This window comes from Propithecus coquereli, unplaced genomic scaffold (genome assembly GCF_000956105.1).
Source record: "Propithecus coquereli isolate 6110/MARCELLA unplaced genomic scaffold, Pcoq_1.0 Scaffold38, whole genome shotgun sequence".
NCBI lineage: Eukaryota > Metazoa > Chordata > Mammalia > Primates > Indriidae > Propithecus > Propithecus coquereli.
Window position 1 is genome coordinate 3,582,923 of NW_012149507.1, and position 24,487 is coordinate 3,607,409.

Consider the following 24,487-nt stretch of genomic DNA (forward strand, 5'->3'; position numbering starts at 1 on the left):
TGCTATTTTCTTGGGAAATAGTTCCACAACCTAACAGAAGGAAACCACGATGACACCTCATGTCCCTATGTTGGCTTTCTTAAAGAGCCCAATCCCCACAGAGTTCCTGGGCCCATAATATCCAGTAGCCCATAATACTCCCTACTGCCTGCTGCACATGTGTGGGCATCGTGGTCAGGATGGCACAGAGCAAGGGCTGGCTGAGCTGTAGAGGGTGGTAAAAACTGCAGACAGTCACCAAGTGCTCTTTCCTGGCGGTTTGTGCTTAGTCATTCCAGATGAGGCCTCTCAGGTTGAGTGTACTCGAGCTAGAGCTGGGTTTTGCAGGAAGTGAAAGTTGCTATTGATTCTCACAAGAAAAAGAAAAATGACATTGTCACATAAGCAGTTTTATAATTCCAGAGACCTCACTCTTTTTTATGTTGGGAAGGTCAACTAGTACAGAATTAAGGAATAATTATAAGGGAATGGAGATCAATAAGAGCTTCTGCGAAAAGGTAAAAATCTACCGGCGGGGAGGGGGGATGAGAAACCAACATTTGTTGCAAACACACTGGGCCTTGTCACAACTAAAGTGTGCATCGCCAGTGATAGCTACAGCTGTTCTTTCTTCACTGACCGTCCTCTGTGAGCTGGACACGTCCACACATGCATCTGCCATACAAATATCCTACGTGTTGTGACGTACAGAAGAAAAAAGTGCTGAAGTTTCCTTTACTGGAGTTCACACAATGGAATATGAGAATTTGTAGGAGAGAAAGGGGAAATGAGAGGAGACTCGGCAAAGGAGACGTGATTTGAGCTGTGCCTTAAGGAATCTATGGGACTTCACTAGGCAGAGGTCTGGGGACCATTCCAGGCAGAAGGGATCGTCGTCAAACAAATGGCTTGGAGGTGGGAATGCCCAAGACGTATTCAAACAAGACCAAGTAGCTGAATTTGACTGAAGCATCAGATCCATGAGTTATAGACAAACTGGAGACGTGGAGCTCCCCAGACCACGGAAAGCACTGGCTATTTAGCTGAGAATTCCTCACTGGATTCCTGGGAAGCCACGGAAGGGTTTTAAGCACAGAAATGGCTTCAGAACTGCTCCAGAAACATACACTGCAGGTAACAAATAATTTTAAAATAGATATAAGTGGAGTCAGGTAAACGGACAGAGCAGGCTCTTGCTGATATGGCTAACCCTGAGGGTCCAGGCCAGGTAGCACAACAATTGAAACCAGTGGAGAGCCGATCGCTGGGGCAAAGTGGAGACAGGCTGGAGCTCACAAATGGCTGTGGGGCAGGTGCAGGACAACCTCAGGGGTGATCAAGGCGTGAGATAAAGGGACTGTGGCCAAGGGTGTTCTTTTACTCTTCTAGTTGCTTTGAGAAATGCTTGCCTCCCTTGGCCCTATGACTGGGCTAGTGGTTGAGGAACTGGAGTATAGATAAAGATCGGTAAAGCTGGGGAAATTTGTGAGGCCAGAAGCATGAATGTTGAAACCCCAGAGGCTGAGATGGAGTCTGCAGTCACTATGGAAGATGAGGAATACCCTGGAAGTTAGTAGATATAAACAGAGAAAATGGTATGAGTAGAATTATCCTCACAATAAGAGTCTAAAGGGTGGTATCAAGTTGACTGAGGAGCTACAAAATAAAAATATAAAGGGTGGTGGTAACAGAAAAATGATCTAGAAATGGCGCTGGGAATGGAAAAGTATGTTGATACACATGAAAACTGAAAATGCTGACTGGATCCAGGGAGAGAAATCCAGTGACTGGGAGCACAGGTAGGACAGAGACTTTCCAGTGACCACCCTGTTGAATTTTGAATTTTAAACCATAAAAATGTGTTACTTGTTGTAATTAATTAGTTAATATTTGTTTGTTCGTTTGTTTTATATATGCTGACCTCACCATCTCTTCTCCTGAAAGGGTGAGAAGTAGCCTCAAATTAGTAAGGGCTTGAGAGTAATAATATTATCAAGGAAAAGTCCCTGGTTTCGTTCAGACTTGGAAGTCCCTTGGAAGAAGGGACTTGATCACAGGAGAAAGGATTCCACAGGACCTTGGAGCCAACTCATACTGGCTCGTGAGAGCTGACTGTGAAATTGTTAAGAATTTTTTCAGCTGACTGATGTCAAGTTGGTAGATTCTAAAAAGCCATGTGGCAGTATTGACAGCAAGAAAACCAGCAAGTGTTAGAAATCAGAAGTCCCCTCTCTCCCCATTCAGAGAGCCTGTTGTTAAACATTTGCCAGCACAGCACTGCACAGGGCATGAGGGCAAGCACTGGGGGAGGTTCCTGGTGAAGCAGGTCAGAGGGAGGTGGGAGTGGGCAGCACAGATGAGTCAGCTGGAGGGGACGGAAGTGAGCAGAGACAACAGGAAAGAGGAAAACCAAACTGAGGGCTAAGTTGAGTAACTTATTAGTAACAAGGAAGATCTGATGTATTAGCCCCAAGTTCCCATTAACATGCTCGTATTCCGGACCAAGGCTCTACAGGTTTGCCTCCCTGATATAAAATTTTGTGTGTTCATGGCTCGTAGCCTGGAAAGGTGCAAAGACAGGTGATATAGATGTTCTTTGCAGCAGATTTTCTCATTAGAGTTTTAAGTAAAAACAACAGTACTGAGGACTCCCTTTGCATAAATTTGTTCAACTTTCTGAGCATTAGGTGACATACAGGACTCGTTATTTTCCCTTTAACTTCTTCCTTACTTTTGGTCTTCTCCTTATAGTCTTCTTTTGCAATCACGCTTTTAGACATAGACATAGGTGTCTTCAATCTGAGATTTCCCTTGCCTTGCTAACTTAAACCAAAAATGAAATGTTTGGGATTTAAGGTGAGGAACAAAATAGATTAAAAGCCAGGTTACCATTTTTAAAGTGGAGACTTTATAAAGATTATCATAACCAATTATTCATGGTATGATATGTCTTTTTTTTTGATACGTCTTTTTAATTAAAATACGCACACACTCAGTAAGCAAGCTGGGTGTTAATTGGGCTACCAACTTTTACATCCAATATTGAATTTCAACATTTATTGTATTCTCACAAAGGGGAAAAGCACTGAAAGAAAAGTTACAAAGGGAAGTAAAATGAACAGCCTCTGTTCCTGAGGAACTTGGAATGTAGGAGATATTTTACCTGGTGATGAAGAACTTAGACTCTGAGGTCAGAGAGACCCAAGTTATAATCCAAACTCTTCCACCTGGAGCTCTGTAATTGAAAAGATGTTACTTAATCTCTCTGAGTGTCAGTTTTCTCATCTTTAGCCAGATTTTAGAGATAGAATGAGATAATGTATGTAAAATAGCTAACCCAGTGCCTGGTCCTTGGCAATGTTGAACAAATGCTAATGATGGGGGCTGATGATAGTGGTAGACTTGATGATGATGATGGAAGTGGAGGAGGTAGGCATGGTGGAGGTGGGGATAGTGGAGGTGGGGATGGTGGAGGTGGGGATGGTGGAGGTGGAGGTGGTAGAAGTCGGAATGGTAGACGTGGGGATGGTGGAGGTAGAGATGGTGGAGGTGGGGATGGTGGAAGTGGTGGTGATAGAGGTGGGGATGGTGGAAGTGGTGGTGATAGAGGTGGGGATGGTGGAAGTGGGGATGGTGGAGGTGGAGGTGGTAGAGGTGAGGATGGTGGAGGGGGATGATGGAGGGGGAGATGGTGGAGGTGGGGATGGTGGAGGTAGTAGGGGTAGTAAAGGTGGTAATGGGAGTGTGATGGTAGCACTTTCAGTAGTAGTGATCATCCTCCTCTCATTCATAACAGAAATTTGTGTACTAACAATAGTTATTCCAATTGCTGATTACTGGAATAGCTCTCTGTTTATGAGTATCCAATCAACCAAGGTTTTTCACCAATTAGTACTTCTGAAGAGCAGCAGCACAAGGTGGCCAGTGGGAGAGCGCTTTTGTATAACAGAATGCACAGGTCACTAAGGGCGACAGAAATGTCAATAGAGAATTACAGTACTGTGCAGTAAGGGTTATGATGGAGAGGTACAAAGAGTTAAGGAATGCAGTAGAGGGATGGATTTGTGCCTGAAGAGGATTGGGAAGGTATCACTATCAAAGGCAATGAGTTGAGCCTCGAACGTGAAAAGAAATTTTTCACATGGAAAATTGGGGCAGGGTTCCCGGGCACATGCAGAGGTGTCCAAGTACTTGGTGTGTGAAGGAAAGAGAGAGGCCAAAGAACAGGGCACAGGGGGAAGCAATGGAAGAATGTTGGATTTTGACTGAGATGGACTTTGAACTCTACCCTTTTGGCAGTAGGGAAAAGCTGTTGTTAGGTAAGGAAGCAATATGCACCTTAGAAAGGTCACTCCTATGTAGAATGAATTAAAGAGGAAAAAGACTGAAGAGAGAAACACCAGTGGGAATACAACCGTGAAAGGGTCCAGGCAAGAGCGGCTAGGGCTCGCCTGGGCATGGCCCTGGGGGTGGGGAGAAGAGAGCAGGTGGCCAGGGAGAGAGAAGGGACTCCAGTGAAGGGAGAGGCACGGAGGAGGTTCTGGCCAGCTCCCCGATGTTGAATCTGCCCTGATGTGGCAGAGGCGCCTGCCACACTATTGATGAGCAGCTGCAGTTGAACCAAGAAAATTAGGGAGGACATAATGACATCAAAAGGAATACAAAATAAGAACTAGTGCTTAGTGTAATTCTCTAAAAGTCTTAAACACTTCCTGGCTTTATCCGTTTCTCATTACCTTTTAAGAAAGAGAAACGTAGAAGTCAAAGAGCAAATTCTTGTGCATGCGTGCGTGCGTGCGTGCGTGCATGCGTGTGTGTGTGTGTGTGTGTGTGTGTGAAATCAGCAACTGAATGACTAAATAGTGATGATCACATTTCCTCCCATTTAAGAAAATCATCTAAAAAAATCTAGAGTCTTCATAACTTATTTTTGATAATAACAAAAACAGAATATTAACTTTCCAAAGCTCATTTCTGAATGTCCCTCTTCTCTTTTTAATAATGCTTTTGTTTTTTCTGAACAAACATCTCATTGTAGAAAATGCTGAAGAAAAAAATAGTATAAAATTTATAAATAACATGAATTACGCAGGATTTTGTTGGTAATTGGAAGGATTTTGCTTCTGCTATGAGTAAAATAGGAACCATTTCCAGGTTTTATCAAAGGGGTTACATGATCTTCGTTTTTAAAGGATTATTCTTGTTGCTCTGCTGGGAATAAACTATATGGGGGCAAGGGTAAAAACACCTATAATTGTTTCTTTAAAATAGATTCTAAAAAATGGAATTACTTCAAGACTATATTAGTTTAGGTTCTCTTAAAGATTATACTCCCATCATTTGAGTAAGCATGGAAAAAAATATCTGTTTAAAAAGCTCTTGGGGGCCAGTCTCGGAGGCTTACACCTATAATCCTAGCACTTTGAGAGGTTGAGTTGGGAGGATTGCTTTACCTCAGGAGTCCAAGGCTATGAGCTATGATCACACCAGTGTACTCCAGCCTGGACAACACAGCAAGACCCTGTCTCTAAAAAAATAAAATAAAATAAAAATAAATTTTAAAATAACAAAATTTTTAAAAAGCTCTTGGGGAGTACAAATTCAAAGTTTCTTTTCTACCCTTATGAAAACAACTGGCTTCGGCCGGGCGCCTTGGCTCACGCCTGTAATCTGAGCACTTTGGGAGGCCAAGGCGGATTGTTTGAGCTCAGGAGTTCGAAACCAGCTTGAGAAAGAGTGAGACCCCGTCTCTACTAAAATTAGAAAGAAATTCAGCGGACAACTGAAAATATATAGGAAAAATTAGCCGGGCATGGTGGCACATGCCTGTAGTCCCAGCTACTCGGGAGGCTGAGACAGAAGGATTCCCTGAGCCCAGGAGTGTGAGGTTGCTGTGAGCTAGGCTGACGCCACGGCACTCTAGCCCGGGCAAAAGAGTGAGACTCTGTCTGAAAAAAAAAACAAAAAACAAAACAACTGGCTTCATCTCAGGCTTAAATAATCAATGTCCATGGCGTGGTTGTCATTTCTGCTCAAGTGCAGCCATGAAGCAGGGAAACATGAATTGTCAATTTCAGAGTCAGGTGGAATTAAGAATTTCTTCCCTTTATTTAACAAGCATTTACTGAGCTCCTACAGTGTGCCAGGCACCAGGTTACTTCTGAGGACACAGCAATAACACTGACCCAACCTCTGCCCGGACTTCAAGGAGCAGATAATCTGAGACCTTTTTCTTTTGTAATGTTTATGCATATAATCTTTACAGTTGTTATAAGTGCTATAAAGAGAGAGATATCCGGGTGTTGTGATCCTAGGGCAACGATGAGCTGTGTGGTCAGGGAAAATAAATTGCCTCTCCTCAGAGAAGTCTTCCTTGAATTCCCGGTGAGGGAAGAGCAAAGAGCAAAGGCCAGAGGCAGGAATGACAACAAAAAGTGAAGCAACCAAAAGAAGGTTCCAGTAGCTAGACTGCAGAGATTGGCAGGGGAGAGAAGGAGGGAGAAGTGATAAGAGTGGTCCAAGACAAAACTAGAAGTAATAAGGGCTCACTCAGGCAACCCAAAATGTTGTAAGCCACGTTAAGGATTTTGAAAGTTTTGCAGAGAGCAATGGGAGGCTATCAAACGGCTTCAACCAAGAGTCGAGCAGCTTAACCTCTTCATTTGTTCTTAATAAGGTAAACTAAAATAAAACAGATTGACCTTGATCTCAGTTTGCTTAGTTATGGAAAAGTTAATGTTAGATGATTTATCGATCGAAGAAAGTATTATACATTTTGCTTACAGGACGATTGGCAAATATTAATTTCAGGATATGGTTAATACAGGCATGCAGAAACAGAATTGTGATTTACACTTAGAGACATTGATATTACTTAGAAATTTCTCATAAAGATAATAATACTACAATATCATGCTTGATTGTGCTTGTAGAAAACATACCCTTGAATTTTCACTTTTAGGCTTCGAGAATATCAATCACCATTCTTGCATATCCTTTGTCAAATGAAAATGAAAACCTCTGAGATGAATGTATTTCAGCAGAGTGGATATTGCACTCGTGTAAAGATTTAGCTGACAACTACCGAAAAAGAACTGGGGGCATAAATGGGGGAAACAGCTGTCCAGGACGTTGCCGGTTGCCAGGCTGTCTTGGAACGCCGGGAAGCTCCCAGGAAGGCAGAGTGTGCACTCTGCCAGCCCCACACAGCTCGCTGATGATCGCGTGCCTTTTGAAATTGCGCTAGAGGGCTCAATTTTCTAGTCTCTTCTTCTCTTAGAAAAGAATATACATTTCCAGGCTCCCACAGGATGTATAATTTTGCACCATTGTTAGCGGTTATTGGCACCATTTATCTCTCTAGCCATCCAGCTATTCCATTGTGTGTAAGTCTGAAGGTGCCTTGTACGCGTTAAAAATGCACTCCCAGTTATACTTCGAAATACACAAGTTAGTTAAAATGATCCCACTTTGATTGTCTTATTCCAACAATAAAAATTTTTAGCTTTTTTAACAATATATACTTTTTCCATCATCATATGTGCAAGATTTAAAGATGCAGTGCAAAATAAGAAAAATATCTGGAAGGTTTGGAATCCTCAAAATGGTCTTCTTTGTCTTGTCTTATAGACTGAGGTTGTACAATTCATTTTTATTTAACAAACACTTATCTAGGCTGGGCATGGTGGCTCATGCCTGTCATCCTAGCATTTTGGGAGGCCAAGGCAGGAGGATCGCTTGAGCCCAGGAGTTTGAGGTTGCAGTAAGCTATGATGACACCACTGCACTCTAGCCTGAGAGACAGAGAGAGACCCTGTTTCAAAAATTAAAAATTAAAAAAACACTTATCTAGCACTTGTATTTGTCAGCCTTTGTTCAAAGACACTCTACAAATATTAACACATCGACTATCACATGAAGCATTTTCTTTCTGATTTACGGTGGGTTTATTTGCCATACCTGCTCCAACAGAGAATGTCCTGGCACAAGCAGCCAAGCTAGTTCTGAGGACCTGAGCAGAGATTTAGCACAGTGGAGTCCAGTATTTGGCCAAAGGCACAGAGGAAAGTTTAGGAGATAAAAAATTTTCCTCTACCCTCTTAGGTTCAGTGTTTGGAGGGCTACAAATTTAACTTACACAAGATTAGCAGGAGAAAAGACATCTTTATCCATGTATGTACAGGAGTTCACAGAAAAATGTGACTCAAGAAGGTGCTTACGATTCGGGGCTTATATGCCATCTCAGTAGGGGAAAGAGAGGGAAAGAAGGGCTCTTGAGGAAAGACAAACTACATTTAAGAAAGATAATGGGCCTGTAGGAGAATAGATGGCAGATATTACGGCTTTGTGACAATGCCTGTTTAGGTGTGTTTCAGGCTTCTCTCTGGCGATAGAGTCAATCTTCCCTGGTTGCAGAGACTCTAGGGGAAGAGATTTATGACAACTGAGTTCTTTGGGGAGGCTCTGCTTTCAGGCAGATAAGGGAGTTCAGAAAAGAGCCTATTCTCAAATGTCTTCAGCTCAAAATCGTGCTTATGTCACAGTGGCATGTTCTGAGCTCCTTTAAAATGAAGCAGGGCCACGGAAGACTGCCCTGGACTTTCACTCCTAGTCGTGTTCCAGCTCTGGCCTCGCCCTCCGGGTAGGGCTCTGCCCTGGCATGGGACGCATGGCCCCTCTCAGGCCCCAGGATATTCTCGGAGGTCCAGTTATTGGAATCAGAACGGCCAATAGGAGTAGAGGTCGAGTACAGTCTTCTTTGGCCCTGGTTCCTTTTGAAACAGTCCAGGACATGCTAGTGTGGCAGCAAAGTGTTTCCCGGACACGTTGCCTGCCAGGCTCCGCGCTAGTCTCCTCGCTGCAGAGACGAATCGGGTATCATCCCCACTCTCCCTCTCCACCAGAGATACGCACGACGGCAGAGACAGGCACGGGTTACCTGCAAGGCACCAATCGCCGAGAAGTCAGGAAAGGTTTTACAGCACAGGCGACATTTGAGTTGGCTCTGAAAATACGTGTGCGGCAGCCGCCACTCACGTGACCATTCGTACGTGAAAAATTGGCAGATTTGAATCTGATCAATTTCTTTTCAGAGCTACTTGATCAATTCAGGAGATTCTGCTGAGGATGGACAAGAAAGGATTCTTAATTTCAAAATCGCATTCCATGTGTCTTAAAACCAGGTCTGGATTTGAGGTTTGGAGCTATATTTTCCGATCCTGTGCTGTCAAACACGTTTCTGCAGGTAGAGTAAAACTGAAAGCTGCATCCTTCCCCGGCTTTACACGTGGTGGCGTAACAACAGCGCCCGAACGCCAGGGGGCAGTGCGGCTTCACCGAAGAATCGCAGGAAGCCTAGGTCTCGGTTTTTGTTTTGTTTTTTTGACTAACAACATTCACAGCATCCTGGTGCAAAGGTGACATCTTTAATCAAAAAGGAGTTCCGCAAAGGAAAAAAGTTTAAAAATCCTTTCTTTGAAAGCTTCCTGCATTGCCATCAAAATTGCCTTTCTGAATTTGTGCACAGCTGGAAGTTTTGCAGTATTTACAAAAGATTTACTTTTCATTTTTTCTTAATGCAGCTGCCTGGTCCTTACTGGCGGCGGCTTTCCTAGGTCTTTGTGCCTAATCAACCCCAGCTAACCTGAATCACATCGTTAGGACTCTGTTGCGGTCCTTACCGAGCCAGGGGGCTGTCTTCCCTCGGTGCCCACTCAGTGCTTCCAGCTGCCTCTGCGGTTGGAGCTGTGGCTCCCATTAAGGTAACTCCAGCCGGGGCCTGTGTTTTGTTTCCAGCTCAGCGGCCGCCAGGTGTCTGCCCTCCCTTAACCTCCAAGGATGAGAGATCAAAGGTGTGCCTACATCTGCCTCCTGCCCAGCTCTTTAATCTGCTGCATGTTCAAAAGGACAAATGCAGTATTGTGTACTCAGGGAGGGAGGCCGAATCATGGAAGTGGAACTGGGCAGAATCTCAGAGTGTGAACTTACTAAAATGATATGGGTTAAATGCAAATCCTCCTTTCTCCAGCTGGAACTCTGCTACACCCATTTAATGAAATACTATACCCAGACCCATTTGGAGGCTACTGTTCAGAGAAACACCATGAAGTAAAAGAAATTACTTTTAAAATTATGAAATGGAAATTATAAGGGCACTTACAGAGACCCGGGCTTATTTCACTAACAGCAACAATGAGAAACTGATCTTTAAGTAGAGCAGAATCATTTTAAGAAAGTTTCTTTCCAGGCTGAGTGTGGTGGCTCACACCTGTAATCCCAACACTTTGGGAGGCTGAGGCAGGAGGATCACTTGAGGCCAGGAGTTTGAGACCAGCCTGGGCAACATAGCAAGACCCCATCTCTATTAAAAAAATGAAAAACACATTTAGCTGGTCTTGGTGGTGCACCTATTGTCCCAGCTACTTGGGAAGCTAAGGGAGGAGGATCACTTGAACCTAGGAGTTTGAAGGTGCAGTGAGCTATTATTATGCTACTGCACTCCAGCTTGGGCAACAGAACAAGATCCTGTCTCTAAAAAGAAAGAAAAAGAAAAAAGACCTTTAAGCCTATTTCCAATGGAGCATTTATTTTCCACATCCACAGGGCTAACTAGGTAGGGGAATGCATTTTTAAACAGTAGGAATACAGATTAGGTATTAAGAAAACAATTCTAGGAGCAGTGGTTATGGAAGGTACAGAATTTTCCTAACTATCAGGACTCGTGATGAAGCAGTTCTTTCTTCCAGTTTTAGATGAAAGGTTAAGGTGGAAAAAAGCTCATGATTTAGCAATAAATTATTTCTAAACTTAAATTTAGAAATACTTCAAACAATTCCAGCGCCCACAATTTTCTTTAGACTCCCAGGAAAGCACCTTATTTCCACCAAAGACATAAATGTGAGCAGGCACTGATTGCTCTTTTCTCTCTGCGTTCCTGTGCCCACGCATACCCAGGGGCTCCTGTAGGATTCCTCTTCCCCAGAGGTTATGAAAAGGAACATTAGCAACTCTAGTTGCACTTAGCTGCCTTCCCACGCAAGAGCAACGCTGGAGCAGAGGCCTCATATTAAGTCACACTGTCTTTCCCCAGTTACAATGGCTGGGAATCCAGATTTTCACAATGTGTGAAGAGAAGAATAGTGGCACAGTTATTAAAAGCTATGATGAGAATGGAGTTCTTATCAGCTGCATCAAATATTCCATTCATCTACTTAACAAATATTTATTCAGCACTTACTATGTCCAGACACAGTGCTGAGCTCTGAGAATTCACTGATGATCAAAAAGTCTTGCCCTTTGTTCTCATGGAGTTTACAATCTAGAGGTGGAGACTGGCATGAATCAAATAATCACAGAGATATGTGCACTGAAAGAAAGAAACACAGTTCTTGTGGGAAAATCTGCTGTAAAAAAAGGGACTAATCTAGAGGCTGGGGAGAACTTCCCTGAGAAAATCCTCATAAGTTAAGAAAGAGCTGAAGGATCAAGAGGAGTGAGGACAGCATGTGCTGATACTGAAAGGGCGCTGAGGGATGGGGCACACGCGAAGTTAGAAAATTTAGGCATAGCTGACTATGTCGCTTATCTGTTGCTACATAACCATATTACCCCAAAGTATAGTAAGCTTAAAAACAATCATTTTATTATACCCCCTGATTTCGAGTCAAGAATTTAGGCAGGGTTCAGCTGGGTGATTCTTCTGTTTCACGTTCATCTAGAAGTTGGCGTATTAGTCAAAATTCTCCAGAGAAGCAGAACCTATACATATAACAGAACAAACGTATGTACACACACATGTTTATTAGAAGGAATTGACTCACATGATTAAGGAGGCTGAGAATTTCCAAGTTCTGCAGTCAGCAAGCAACCCAGCAAGGAGACCCAGGAGAGCCAATGGCATAAGTTCCAGTCCAAGTCTATCCACGTCCAAAGGCAGGAGAGGACCAATGTCCGAGCAGTGAGAGAGAATTCTTTCTTACCCAGCCTTTTTGTTCTACTCAGGACTTCAACTGATCAGATGAGGCCCACCAACATAAGGGAAGACAATCTGCTCTACTCAGTCTACTGATTCAAATGTTAACCTCATCCAGAAACACTCTCACAGACACACCCAGAATAATGTTTGACCAAACATCTGAGTACCCCATAGTGCAGTCAAGTTGACACACAAACTAACCATCACAGTTGGGCTGATCTAGAGAGTCCAAGATAGCATTATTCCCATGCCTGGCTCCTTGATTTCAACGGCTGAGAGTGTGAGCTCAGCTGTAACTATTGATCAGAGCATCTCTAGCACTGCAGCTTCTTACATTTCAGTGCAGAGCTCCCAGAGGAAGTTCCAAGAGACAGGAAGTCTTAAGGTCTTAAGGTCTGGGCCCAGATCCTGGCAGAGCATCATTTCCACCATACTCCATCAACCAAAATCACAGAGCCCACCAGGATCAAGGGGAATGACACAGATGCCACTTCTCAATGGGAAGGGTTTCAAATAACTTGTGGCCCTCTTTAGTCAGCCACGGTTCATCTTCTGGACACAAATTATTCGCATCCTCTGAGGGCAAAATATACTCACTCCCTCCAAAAAACCTAAAAAAATCTCATCCCAAGCTCAAGCTTGAGATCCTTACTAAATAAAGTTCAGATGCTGAGGGGGCTCATTTCACGCTGTTGTCTAGTACCATTTGTCTCAAGATGACGATCTGTGAACAAAAGGAAAAGGTGTCTGCCTCAGGTACACCCGACATACACTGACGATACAGGCATGGGACAAATGGCCTGAATACTTCTGCTCCAAGAGTGGAAGAACAGGCACATGCCAGGCATTGCCTTAGCCATTCTGAAACCCACGTGTTGCCAGTTGCTTGACTGGAGGACTCTGTCCTGCTCCCTAGAAATGATTCTCTGCAGCTCTTTGCTTCTCCAGACTCTTGTTGCACCTTCTGAATGACCCCTTCTCAGTAAGAAGTAACACTTGCAGCCGAATAATCTTCTCAGCCGTTTCCTGCCCATAGAAGTTTGGGGGCCCTAAGGACTCTTCGCACTTTCAACTCTCTCTGCCCACTTCGTCCAAGCTGATAACGTGTCCGCTTATACACTTCCCTTGTAATCTTTGTGGGTGTGGGGGTGAGGGGAAACTTCCCCTTCACCCCGGAAGATTGACTGAAAGATCAACTCACAATAAGGCAGATTAATAACAGAAGAGATTATAAATTTATTTACTGCGTGCAAGCAGAGACTCACAGAGTGATTACCCAATATCCCAGTGGAGTTTATATACCCTCATTTTGGGGGGGAGGGGATGATGAATTTAGGTAATGGTGTTGAAAGGCAGTAAGTGGTTACTGAGGAGGATGAATAGATACTTGGGAGAATGAATGGATGGGGGGAAACAGATTGACTTGTAAATGATTCTCTTTAGTAACTGAATTAACCTCAGAGACAGGCATTATCTTTAAATGGTTTGGGCCGGTCTGGTTGCATTCTTCATCTTCTTTCCTGCAATGTGTTGTGATAACAAGGAGGGGAAGGGAAGTCAATTGTTCTTTTGATGGGGCTGGTTTTAGGCAGATAGAGGGAAAGCCCCTTCCAATGCCTGTTGATCTCTAAGGACCTTCAGTTCAAAATACCCTTTATACCAAGGAGTCACATTTGGGGGTGAAGTTTCCTGAGCTCCTTCATAGGCTTCCTGTGAACCTTATTAAAGTTCATTCTATTAAACAAAACACACATCCACAATTCTCTTCAAGATAAGCCCTTCTTTGGCTCCAGCTCAGAGTCAAGGTACCAGGAAACAATACCCTTAGGATTCTTAGAAGCCTTTTTGCCTGTTTTAGAAATTCTACGAGGCACAAGCTTAAATATTTCTGAAGTCATCAAAAAGGTTTTACAACCATGCCTTAGTAATGTGAAATCAATTTTTGTTTTGTTTTTTTTTTGCGCAACAAGTTCTAGCTCTTTACGTTTTTTCTAAATTTTACTTGAAAATTGAATAGTACTTTTTTGACTCATCTTTCTCTGCCTGCACCTTATTGCGTGTATCTTTAAAAAAAAAAAAAAAAATGGCACTCTAAGCATTCTGCCTGGAAGTTTCTGTAGTAAAATCCATGGGTTCATTAGGTATCTTTTCTATTTTCCACATTTCTATAAGTGATAATGTTGCCAAACTCTCTGCCACTACATCAAAAGAATTGCCTTTTCTCCAGCCTCCGGTGACAGTTTTCTGTCCTCCCAGTCTCCACCAACAGCCTCCTAAAGGCCTTATAGGTCTGCCCTCTGCCTAACCTTGAAGCCTTGGCTCAGCCGATGTTTCAGCTGAGCCTCTGCACACGGCCTCTCCGTCACGGCAGTCTCCGACCTCTGACTCGGCAGGGCAGAGTTCCCAGAGGGGTGCTCCCCGAGACAGGAGGACTGGCCACAGAACTGGGAGATAGTATCGCTTGCTCTGTATTCTAACAGTCAAAGTAGTCATGGAACTTACCCAGACTCAAGGAGAGGGGACACAGCCTCTACCTCTCTAGGGGAGGAATATTTTTATTCCGCTGTAGGTGACATCATGAAGGGCTTTGCAGCTCACTCCAAGGCTTAATTGATCTTTATCTTAAGAATTTGAGGGATATCAGATGACCTTTTAAAAAGGCCACTCCAGCGCAGTATAGGAATGAATTAGAAGAATGATATTGGCTGGGCACGGTGGCTCATGCCTATAATCCTAGCACTCTGGGAGGCCAAAGCAAGAGGATCACCCCTTGAGCTCAGGAGTTCAAGACCAGCCTGAGCCCTGAGCAAGAGTGAGAACTCGTCTCTTCTAAAAATAGAAAAAAAATTAGCCGGGCATGGTGGCGCATGCCTGTAGTCCCAGCTACTCGGGAGGCTGAGGCAGGAGGATCGCTTGAGCCCAGGAGTTTGAGGTTGCTGTCAGTTAGGCTAATGCCATGGCACTCTAGCCAGGGCAACAGAGAGAGACTCTGTCTCAAAAAAAAAAAAAAAATGAAAGAAGGATATTAAAAATGGAATGCTTCTTTTTTAGTTCCTCTTTCTCTGTCTGTACCTTATCATACAGATTCCTGTGGACGTTGCTATAATAATTTGGCCCAGGGTGATCACAGCAGAGACAAGAGAACTGCAGATTCCAGAGATATTTAGATATAGAATTAATTAGCTAATATCCCTTGAAGTCCATTTCGACATAATCTTGCCTCCAGGTAGTCAATAAACCTACTTCTCAGAAGCTTCACCAGTATTATACTCCTGAAAAACCTAAATATCTACTGTGACTTATGTATACTCACTCTATACATAGATCTTTACTAACCCTTATAAAGACCAGTTTCTGAATAGAAATAGACAGTGGTCAATATAATGAAATCTGAGTGCTCTGCTCAGTAACAGCCACAATTCAAATAACATATTCGAGGTGCGTTTGCTACATTGGCAAGATCCTCCTTGAGGACACTCAGGAGTGATCGCTTTTTCATTCAACACACATTAGTTGCATGTTTGCTCTATGCTAGGAACTGTTCCAGGCAAGGGAGTTACAGCAGCAAACAAGACAGACCAGGTTCCTGCTCTTATTCCACTTATATTCTAACGAGGAAGACAGAGGTAAACAAGGAACCAAATGATAAATCAATGAGATAATTTCAAATAGTGATAAGTGCTATAAGAAAAGAGAGCAGTGGGGTAGAAAGTTATTTCTGGAGCTGCTCTAAATACAGTAATTAAGGAAGTTACATTTAAAGTAAAATCCAAATAAAGACAAGGACCTGGCTGTAGAAAGATTTAGCAGTTTAGGGGAGAGTATTCAAGCCAGAGGGAGCAGCAAGTACACTAGCCCGGGGCAGAAAGGAACTAGCATTGCAAAGCAAAGAGGACATTGTCTATAGCATCTTGAATAAGAGAGAAAGTCATGTGAGATGAAGGAGAAAAAATAGGGAAACAGGCAGGGATATATCATGTAGGGCCTTGTTGGCCAGGGTTAAATATTCGCTTAGCATTTCAACATGAGTTGTCATTGGAAGGTCTTAGTGAGCCCTAGTCATTCACACTTTAGCATGAATTATTTCAACCTGACCCTTTCTCCTATGAATTATTTTAGATCACTTAAAATTAATCATTAGGTAAAAGTGGTAGGAAAGAGGGTAGAATAATTTTGGAACTGGAGAACTGTCGCAGAAAACATACCTGGCTAGTGATTGGCTCTGACTCGCGGGAGATAATGGAAATAGTCTACACAAATCACCTCAAGCTTAGAAATTTTGCTACATTAAAGATACTGAGTTCGGAGAAAAATAGTTGGATTAGTTTTTCTTTTCTCTTTTGTTTTCAATTTTATTTCAAACACTTCTGCAGACTATGAAGAAGTAAATGAGGGGGGTGGTAGGATCCACTGTGTGTGTGTATATATACATGTATCTGTGTTATGGCTCACCCCCAATTCCAGGCAATGTCAGTGTCAGCTGCTCACCAGATAATGTCTATTGTGTGTCCCGGAAGTCAGCAGTGCGATGTGTAGCTTTTTAACATCAACATCAATCGCTTCTTAAATATTCAAATTTTTTAAAAATATTCATATTTTAAGATAAATAATATCTTTCCCTCTCATTCTACAATTTTGTGTATCATATTGATATAAGCTATATAACTAGAGTTAGCTAATTCTAGATTTTCACTATAACATAGTTACTTCCCAATATAAATGCCTAACCAACTAGAGAGAAAAAATTTGATTTGGGGTTTAAAGATATAAGAAAAGCCCATATGGAGCTAATGAATCACATGTTTTTATTAGAATAATGTTTATAATTAGAGTTTTAAAGACAGGCTTTTGTTTGTATTCGAACTCACCTTTCTTCCCCAACTCAGTAAATGCATTATTGGGCTCCTCTCCCCGACCGCCCCTATCTTCTATAAGAATCTGTTTAAATTTTCTTGTTTTCTTACAAAGAACCAGTTTCTACACACTGATTAGAGCACATTGTTGACTTTTCCTTTGAATGACATTTGCTGACACCGTGATTATACACAAACATGAATGTGCCTAAAATCAATTAATATTCTACAGTTTGAAAAGATGAGATCATTGCTTAATAAGCCAATTATTTGTACCTGACTTTGCCTCTTGGTTTAGTTGCTTGACCAAAGGAATATCAAATACATTTACGTTGTGTTCTTAGTTAATTGTCAATGACTATTATTTCCAAGGTGACGTGTGTATAGTGTATTTTTGCAATGACAGGTGTAAGAGAGTTTGAAATGACTGGAGAAATAGTAGTAAATACTAAGCTTACTCCCATTTGGCCTGTTCAAATTATAACCCCCTTTATGAATGTCTCAGAAAGTATTCTGAAGTTCGAGATTTTCTTCTTTGCGTCTGAGTGGAAAGAAACATCAGGTATAACACTGGCACCCTAAAGCCAGTTCATACCAGCTTACAAGAGCCAGTTGTTGCAATTTCAGGAATTTTGTAAGCCCATTATTACAAATTATATAACCTTACAATAAAATAAATTATACCAAAACAAAAGTAATAGATACTTAAAACTCATCAGTTCCTAATTGTTTGACTACATTTTACCATCCATAGCCCTGAGATTATTCGCACCGACTGTCCCTGTAAGGTGGGAGCACCACATGCTCATGGTGGCCACTGTGCATCTCTTCCCCAGCTCCACATTCGGTGGTGAATAGGTCACAGTGCAGGTGTTGACATTGTATGGAAGTTGAAAGAGGTTTTAATTTAATGAAAATAATTGATGTGAAGGTGAAAAATAATTTAAGAGTAGATCACATAAAAGATGTAATGACAATACACTTATTGGGAAAAGAGCAGATTGGGATACAACTGAATATGTGATTTTGTCCAATTGTTGTTGAACTGCTGGCTGCAGATACAAGAGTTTGTCCAAAATCAACAAAAGCACTCTCTGACAATCAATTCACTATATGGAATTTGCCGTAAAGAATACTGTATGGCCAGGTATGGTGGCTCACACCGGTAATCCCAGCACTTTGGGAGGCCAAGGAGAGAGGATCGCCTGAGCCCAGGAGTTCGAGGCTGCAGTGAGCTATGATCACACCACTGCACCCCAGCCTGGGCAACAGAGCGAAACCCTGTCTCTCAAGAAAAAAAGGATGCTGGGCCGGACGTGGTGGTTCATGCTTGTAATCCTAGCACTCTGGGAGGCCAAGGTGGGAGGATTGCTTGAGATCAGAAGTTTGAGAGCAGCCTAAGCAAGAGGGAGACCTCGTCTCTACTAAAAATAGAAAAAATTAGCCGGGCAACTAAAGATAGAAACAAAAAATTAGCCGGGTGTGGTGGCACACACCTGTAGTCCCAGCTACTCAGGAGGCTGAGACAGAAGGATGGCCTGAGCCCAGGAGTTTGAGGTTGCTGTGAGCTATGATAATGCCACCCCTCTACTCAGAGCAACAGAGTGAGACTGTGTCTCAAAAAAAAAAAGGAAACTGTATATTTCATTGTGATTTGTAGATTATATGCTACATATCCTTTATATCAGCAAATTTATAATAAACGTGTGTACATATATATGAATACATTCTCCCCTGGAGAATTCCTTGTTCCGTGCTGGCCCAGATACCTCTGGCTCTGGGAAAGGTGAAATTCAACAGGAAACTTAAAAACAGCTTTATCAGAAAGACACACTGGAGAGCAAGTTTGTCTCTTTGTGAACATAATCTGTTAAAACCAGTATGTTCATGCCAACACCAATTTGATGGACCAGTATTGAAATTTTAATTTAATTTCCATTTTTAATTGGAAACTCCTTCAGTTTGAAAGAGAACCAGAATTTCAACCAAATGAAACTGCAGACATTTTTGTTCAGCCTAAAGGATCATGACTATCACGTTGGGATTAGGGAATATTACTTATTTTTGATGACTTACAAAAATACATGTCTTAAGTCAAATGATTGTACCAGGTCTAATTTGTCTTAGTTTAGTATTTTCACCTTCAGATTCACCAAAAAGGCACATGAATCTCAGTCAAGGATATTGACTTGCTTTGTGAACAACTCCGCATGCTCAGACAGGCTGTTCACTCTCTGACCTGCAGGGAGTGGAAAGCTGAACCCATCAGGCCAAAAAAAGGGCCCTGGCCCAGCCACGCTCGAGAAGAAGGTTGCCAGACCGCACCGTGGTTTTGAAGCCCCTGTTATATGTATTTCAACAGCAGCTCTGTCCCAACGTGCACGAAATGATCTCTGTACACAGCAGTCACCAGGAAGCGCTGCTCCCTCGTATCCTGTTGTGTGAAGTTTTACAGATCCATAATCCGGCTTAATTTATATACAGAAATAGTCACTCAGACAGACTTGGCCTTTGTCTCATCCAAAAACATGTCTGATTCCGTATCTAGTGAAAAGTTCCCCCAAAACCTTTTAGTGGGAGAAATGAAGACACCCATGAGGTCTAATCAGAACTAAAACTTACGTGATTTTTGAAGTTGATATTTGTTTAGGTTAAGTCCTTGAAATGCCCTCAGAAAACCTAGGTCTGAAGCATGTGTGTGTTATGAAAAGACCGGAAAAAGTAATTTGGGTCCATTACATAACTGCCACTTTCTGTTTTTATTCAAGGTGTCATAAAACTGAGTTCTGCAGTTGAAGGTATGTTTTTACAACCACAAAATCAATAATGTTCTGCTTAAAGGTTGCACAGTGTGGCTTGTAGCTAGAAAGCTTCTGTGGCAGTGGTGTTTGGTGCCATGTTCGAGTTGCCAGCTATTGCCATCCCATCTGTGTTTCTCCTCGTTCTGGTCATTTTATGCCGCAAGTCTCTCGGTCCTCCGCAAGTGGCGTTAACTCCAACCTGAGAGGGCAGCTTTCCGAGAGAGCGAATATGTCTCTTTCTACTTCCTGATGTGATTGCTGCAAATCCAGGGCTCCTCCAAGAGCCTCCAGCAGCCTTATTTCAGGCTGGACATTGAGTCTTATCAGGAACCTTTGCCCAGAGCTTTCAGCAGGGCCTCATCTAGAATGTCCTTTATCCCAACACAGCAGACAGGTTTGCCCAGGAAGTACGTGGGCATGAAAAGTCGTTAAAGCTTCCTGATGTGAGAACTAGATGGTTAAGTCACTTGCCAATCTTATCGTGCGTTCTTCCTGGGCAGTGTGATCACCAGCACAAGGTGTGAAGACCAACTTGCGTTAGCCTTGTCCCCGTTGGTGAGTGGCAGTGCCCTTCAGTTATGCACTCAGGAAGCCGAGAAGAAAAAGAAGAAGGATTTAAGGAACGTACAAAATAGACAACACAGCAGAGTGTTTTGCCAAGTAACCCCCAAGAATGTTAAAAATACCTCATTGCCTGAAATAATTAATTGGTTATGGCTGTGAAATTGATCTCCTTAACCCCATAGGAGCTTTGCAGTGTAAAAGTAGAGAATATGTAATTTTCTCTTTTCGTGAGTTTCTGTGTTCGTTTCGGGGGCTGTGTGTGTGTTCTTGTTTACTGAGAGTTTGTCGGTCATGCTTTGGAGGTTTCTTCGTCCTCACTTAATCAGGGAGGCTGCTTGGAGGAGGTGGTGGGCTTTAAGGTGAGTTTTCCAACTTACAAGGAGATGGAGCTTGATGAATGGGCAGTGCATGGAGGTGGGGAGTGGAAAAAACGCAAGAGGGGTTGGAATGGTGAGGCCATTGGCTTGACTTAAGCTAAGGGGTTCCGTGGGCCGCAGTTTGAAAGTTGGGAGATGAGAGAGGAGCTCAGTTATGTACCCACGGGACTGGCAAATCCAAGGAAGGACTCTGTCCCTTTTGTGGATTTACTATCATCCCATTTCATAAAACCAAGCGGAAAAGGCAGTATTTCTGACAGTCGTGGTAGGAGGTACGTTGCTACTGTAATCCAAGGCAAGAACAAGGAAAGGTACAGGCAGTGGTGTCTTAGGGTTGAGAGAGAAAGACATTCCCGCCCTAAGGAGGAAGTACCTGAGTCAGGCCTCTGCTGGGCCAAGCAGAAGCTCACGTCCCCTCTGCACATCAAAATGGAGTTTTATTGAAGGACTTTCCACACTCCTCCCTGCCCGGCGAGATATGAGAGACACAGAAACAAAATCAAGCAGCACCACGAGAACGACCTTGCCTGCAGACACTCCCAGTAGCAACCTGAGCACTGAGTTTCAGTTAATTATCTGTAGAAATACAGATAACAGTTGGTTCACTCTGGGCTGTTTTGATGTTTTATCAAGGGATGGCTTTGAAGTCATAGCTTTACGTTGCCTGCTTGGCTTAAGCACAATATTCCGCTTGTCACAAAAGGATGTAGAGACAAAATACAAACTTTTTAAAAAGTCAGAAAGCCAAGAGAACATTAGGCAATTTTTAGAACCACTGTTCTGCTAGAGGTCACTCCTGGGTGGCATGGCCTATCTGAGCCCCCAAAACAGGGTTCTATCTCCAGAGGAAGATGAGAGTTGGAGGGAAAATGAGGGCAGGAAGCAGAATGACTCCCTGGGGATTGTTAGTCAGCCCCGGCCCCCTCTGAGTCCCTGGGGGTCACAGGAAGTTCTCTGGAGGGGCCGTAGGTACCAGAGGTCAGGCCCACTTCAACTGCTGCTTGAGCCTCTTTTGGGCAGCTTATTGGCTGAGCGCTGTGGAAGCGTGAGGGCTTGGGAGCATGCTGTGTTGTAACTGTGTTAGAATGCGTGTGCGCAGGGGTGTTTGGGGTGCAGTTGTTGGGCGGGGTGTGTGTGTTCCATGCATGCATTCTCGGTGCATCTACAATGTGAGGCTCTTACAAGCATGCTCAGTGGAACGTGCGTCAGGCGCTCTCTCTTGATGAGAAATCAAACCTCAGCCGGCAGTTCTTCTGACTGCTTAGCTAATTACTGCCCTTGCTGTTTTCCACCTGTCGAAGGAATTCCAGGCCTCTTCATACAACTTATCATGTCAAAGAACATGCAAATCAGTGGAGGGGGAACCGCTACCAGAAATGAAACCTCTTTCCTTTTCTTTAAAAATGACTGTTCTGGATTATCCTAGAACTCTGAAAATAGCATTAATATTTTAGATAGGTTCTCTTTTTCTTTTTAAGGAAAAAACAATTGTCAGAGTCACAAGAGAAAAACCAACAAAGATTCAATTTGCCACTTCCTGCCGGTGTTTCTGTCTTGCAGTTTTGTCCCTTCTTTTCCAAAGCAGGGGTGCCCTCTTCAGCACTTTGCAGCTTCATGTCAGCTTTTTAAATCAGCAGAAGGAACCATTCCATGTCACTGTCATGGTAAGGTTAAGGTGAAATGTCCTTCCAAAGACGTAAACAGAAACATCATCAATGCTTTGATTATTTCACAATGAAGGAAGATATTTGAACAGGAAAAAAAAATCAAGTTTCGAAAGAAATAACTGCAGTGTTTTTTTCAATAATACTGATGAATTCTCACCTCTAATTTTAGATTGATAATCCCAAACTCTGAGAAAATTGGGATAAGAGAGAAACATTCAGCAATCTGGGGGAAAGGGGAGATAGCTGGGGCAATGACGAGGAGAGAAAAACCATCCGTAGCAAGAATTCTGTACGACCATCTTACAATCCTCTTGAAAGGGAATTTTTCCCAAGAAATTGGAGCGGGCAGAAGTCGGGGGCACGTATTTCTACATGTAGGAGCAGACAACGAGAAATGAGCACGCAGGTCCTGTAAGAGCTGAGTCATGCCTGAGTCAGAACCGCTCGGATATTTTACAGGCAGCTATTTCTTTCCAGGGAGGAGGCCGCAGCCCCCGCCGGAAGCTCTTTGGTGTGTTCAGACATGTGGGGCACAGGGAGTTCCAGCAGGCACAGGCCTGGGGGGACAAGATGAGGCAGCTGCGGAGAAAGGCTGATACAGACCTGTGCCACTGACAGCCGGGGCGCGCTCTGTAGGGAGGCTTGCCTCGAAGACGGTTTGTTTATACCCTGCAGGCTAGAATGCAAAACACAAAAATGATACTGAATTCTTTTGAAAGCCCATACAAAAAAATGAATTCTGACTTCTTTGGAAAAGTTGCCATGTCTTTAATAATAGAAACAGGTGAGCCTCTCTGAAGAAATCGATAGATGAGATGACTATCCAAGCTCCCGCCCACTTTTAGTGGCCTCTCACGTAGAGACGCAGGGGGGTTTCAGTTCGCGAAGGGCAACATGTGAGTGTTAACGGCAAAACCTCGTGTGTCTCCATAAATGGACAGCTTAGATTTTATAAGCAAAAGCTCCCCTGGACATGTGGATTTTCCGTTTTCCTCTTTTCTTCTTGTCACTTCATTACATTTAAATATTTTAAAAGTAACTTATGACTCAGCATAATGACTCATGAACCACAATCCCCAACAGAGCAGGGCCTTGGAACTACTGTCATATCCAAGGTGGGACTTTCTACAGCCTCACGACCTCTGCCCGAGCAGGTGGAAGGACTCCCAAGAACAGAAAAAATAAAATAATTAAAAGCTGGGCTCAGTCTTCATTCCCACTTCCAAAATTCACGGCACCCACAGCTTCATGTCTGTATTATAAATCCACAAAAATATGAGCTGTTTTCCATGATGGAGCTCTGATCTGACTTCACTTTTCTGTTGAGGGCTGAGATATTCATTTGCTTTGCTTAAGAAAGTCTATTTTCCATAACATGGCATGTGACGTATCCAAAAATACCCCACATGGATTTAAGGTTTTAGAAATATTCCAAAAGCATTGATGTCATTCCCTCCATAGATGAATTTTGTTCTTGTCATTGTGACTTTCTATTTTTTGAGTAAAGCCATATGCTCAGTGCGTCAGGGTAGATTGTGGCAAATCCATTAACAAGCAAACAGCTGATGGACCTACTTCGAGTGGTAAATTGAGAATGAAGTTTCAATATTTTTAGTCCTGAAAATTGAAATATCTTTACAGACCTTCAAGTCAGAGAGAGCTGACAGAGAGAGGGTAGGACTGTCTCCTTGGAAGGATTCCTCCACTTCCTCTAGCGTGAAAGGCAGCAGTGTGTCAAGAATATAAAACAGAATATTGTAGAAACTGAAAACAAGACTCGAGAAACTTATTTTCGCAAAGAAATCCAGACCTCCTTATAAGAGTAATGTAGAAGCTGGATCACCCTATTACACAGATGAATGTTCTCTTCCCAAATGTATGTTGCAGAGATGTGTCGTTATACTTTCGGGGAAATATACCTACTATATAATAATGTCCCTGAGAGAATTGAGAATTTATCAAATAGCTTCCTAAGACCAAGCCCCTCCTGAAATGGCAAAGATGGAGCCATGTGACTCAGAAACTGAAAGAAGATGGGTCAAAAGAATAATTTCAAGGTTCACCTAATTCATACATAGGCTTTCTTGATTGCCTTCACCTTAGATATAGTTAACCCCGCATGACCAACCATTGGCCATATTTCAGAGCTCTCTCACATTTTTTTGTTGTTGTTGTTTTGAGTTTCTTTTTTCCCCTTTCTTCCTTCCCTCTCCATCCTCTTCTACACCAGCTGCCCATCTCTACTTCCACACAGTGTAGAAGAAAGCATGTG

The 24,487-nt window shown here is 42.9% G+C and overlaps 1 protein-coding gene across 8 annotated transcripts in view; it reads left to right on the forward strand.

Moving 5' to 3' along the window:
• The window catches only part of DLGAP1 (discs, large (Drosophila) homolog-associated protein 1), a 341,764-nt gene that overhangs the window by 174,317 nt on the left and 142,960 nt on the right, over nt 1-24,487 (forward strand). For 4 of the 8 annotated variants that reach the window (XM_012652092.1, XM_012652094.1, XM_012652095.1 and 1 more), the window contains exon 5: nt 19,575-19,604. The exons of the other annotated variants lie outside the window; for them this stretch is intronic. In XM_012652092.1, the coding sequence (XP_012507546.1) occupies nt 19,575-19,604 (30 nt within the window). The remainder of the gene's footprint in view (nt 1-19,574; nt 19,605-24,487) is intronic. 8 annotated transcript variants of the gene reach the window in all.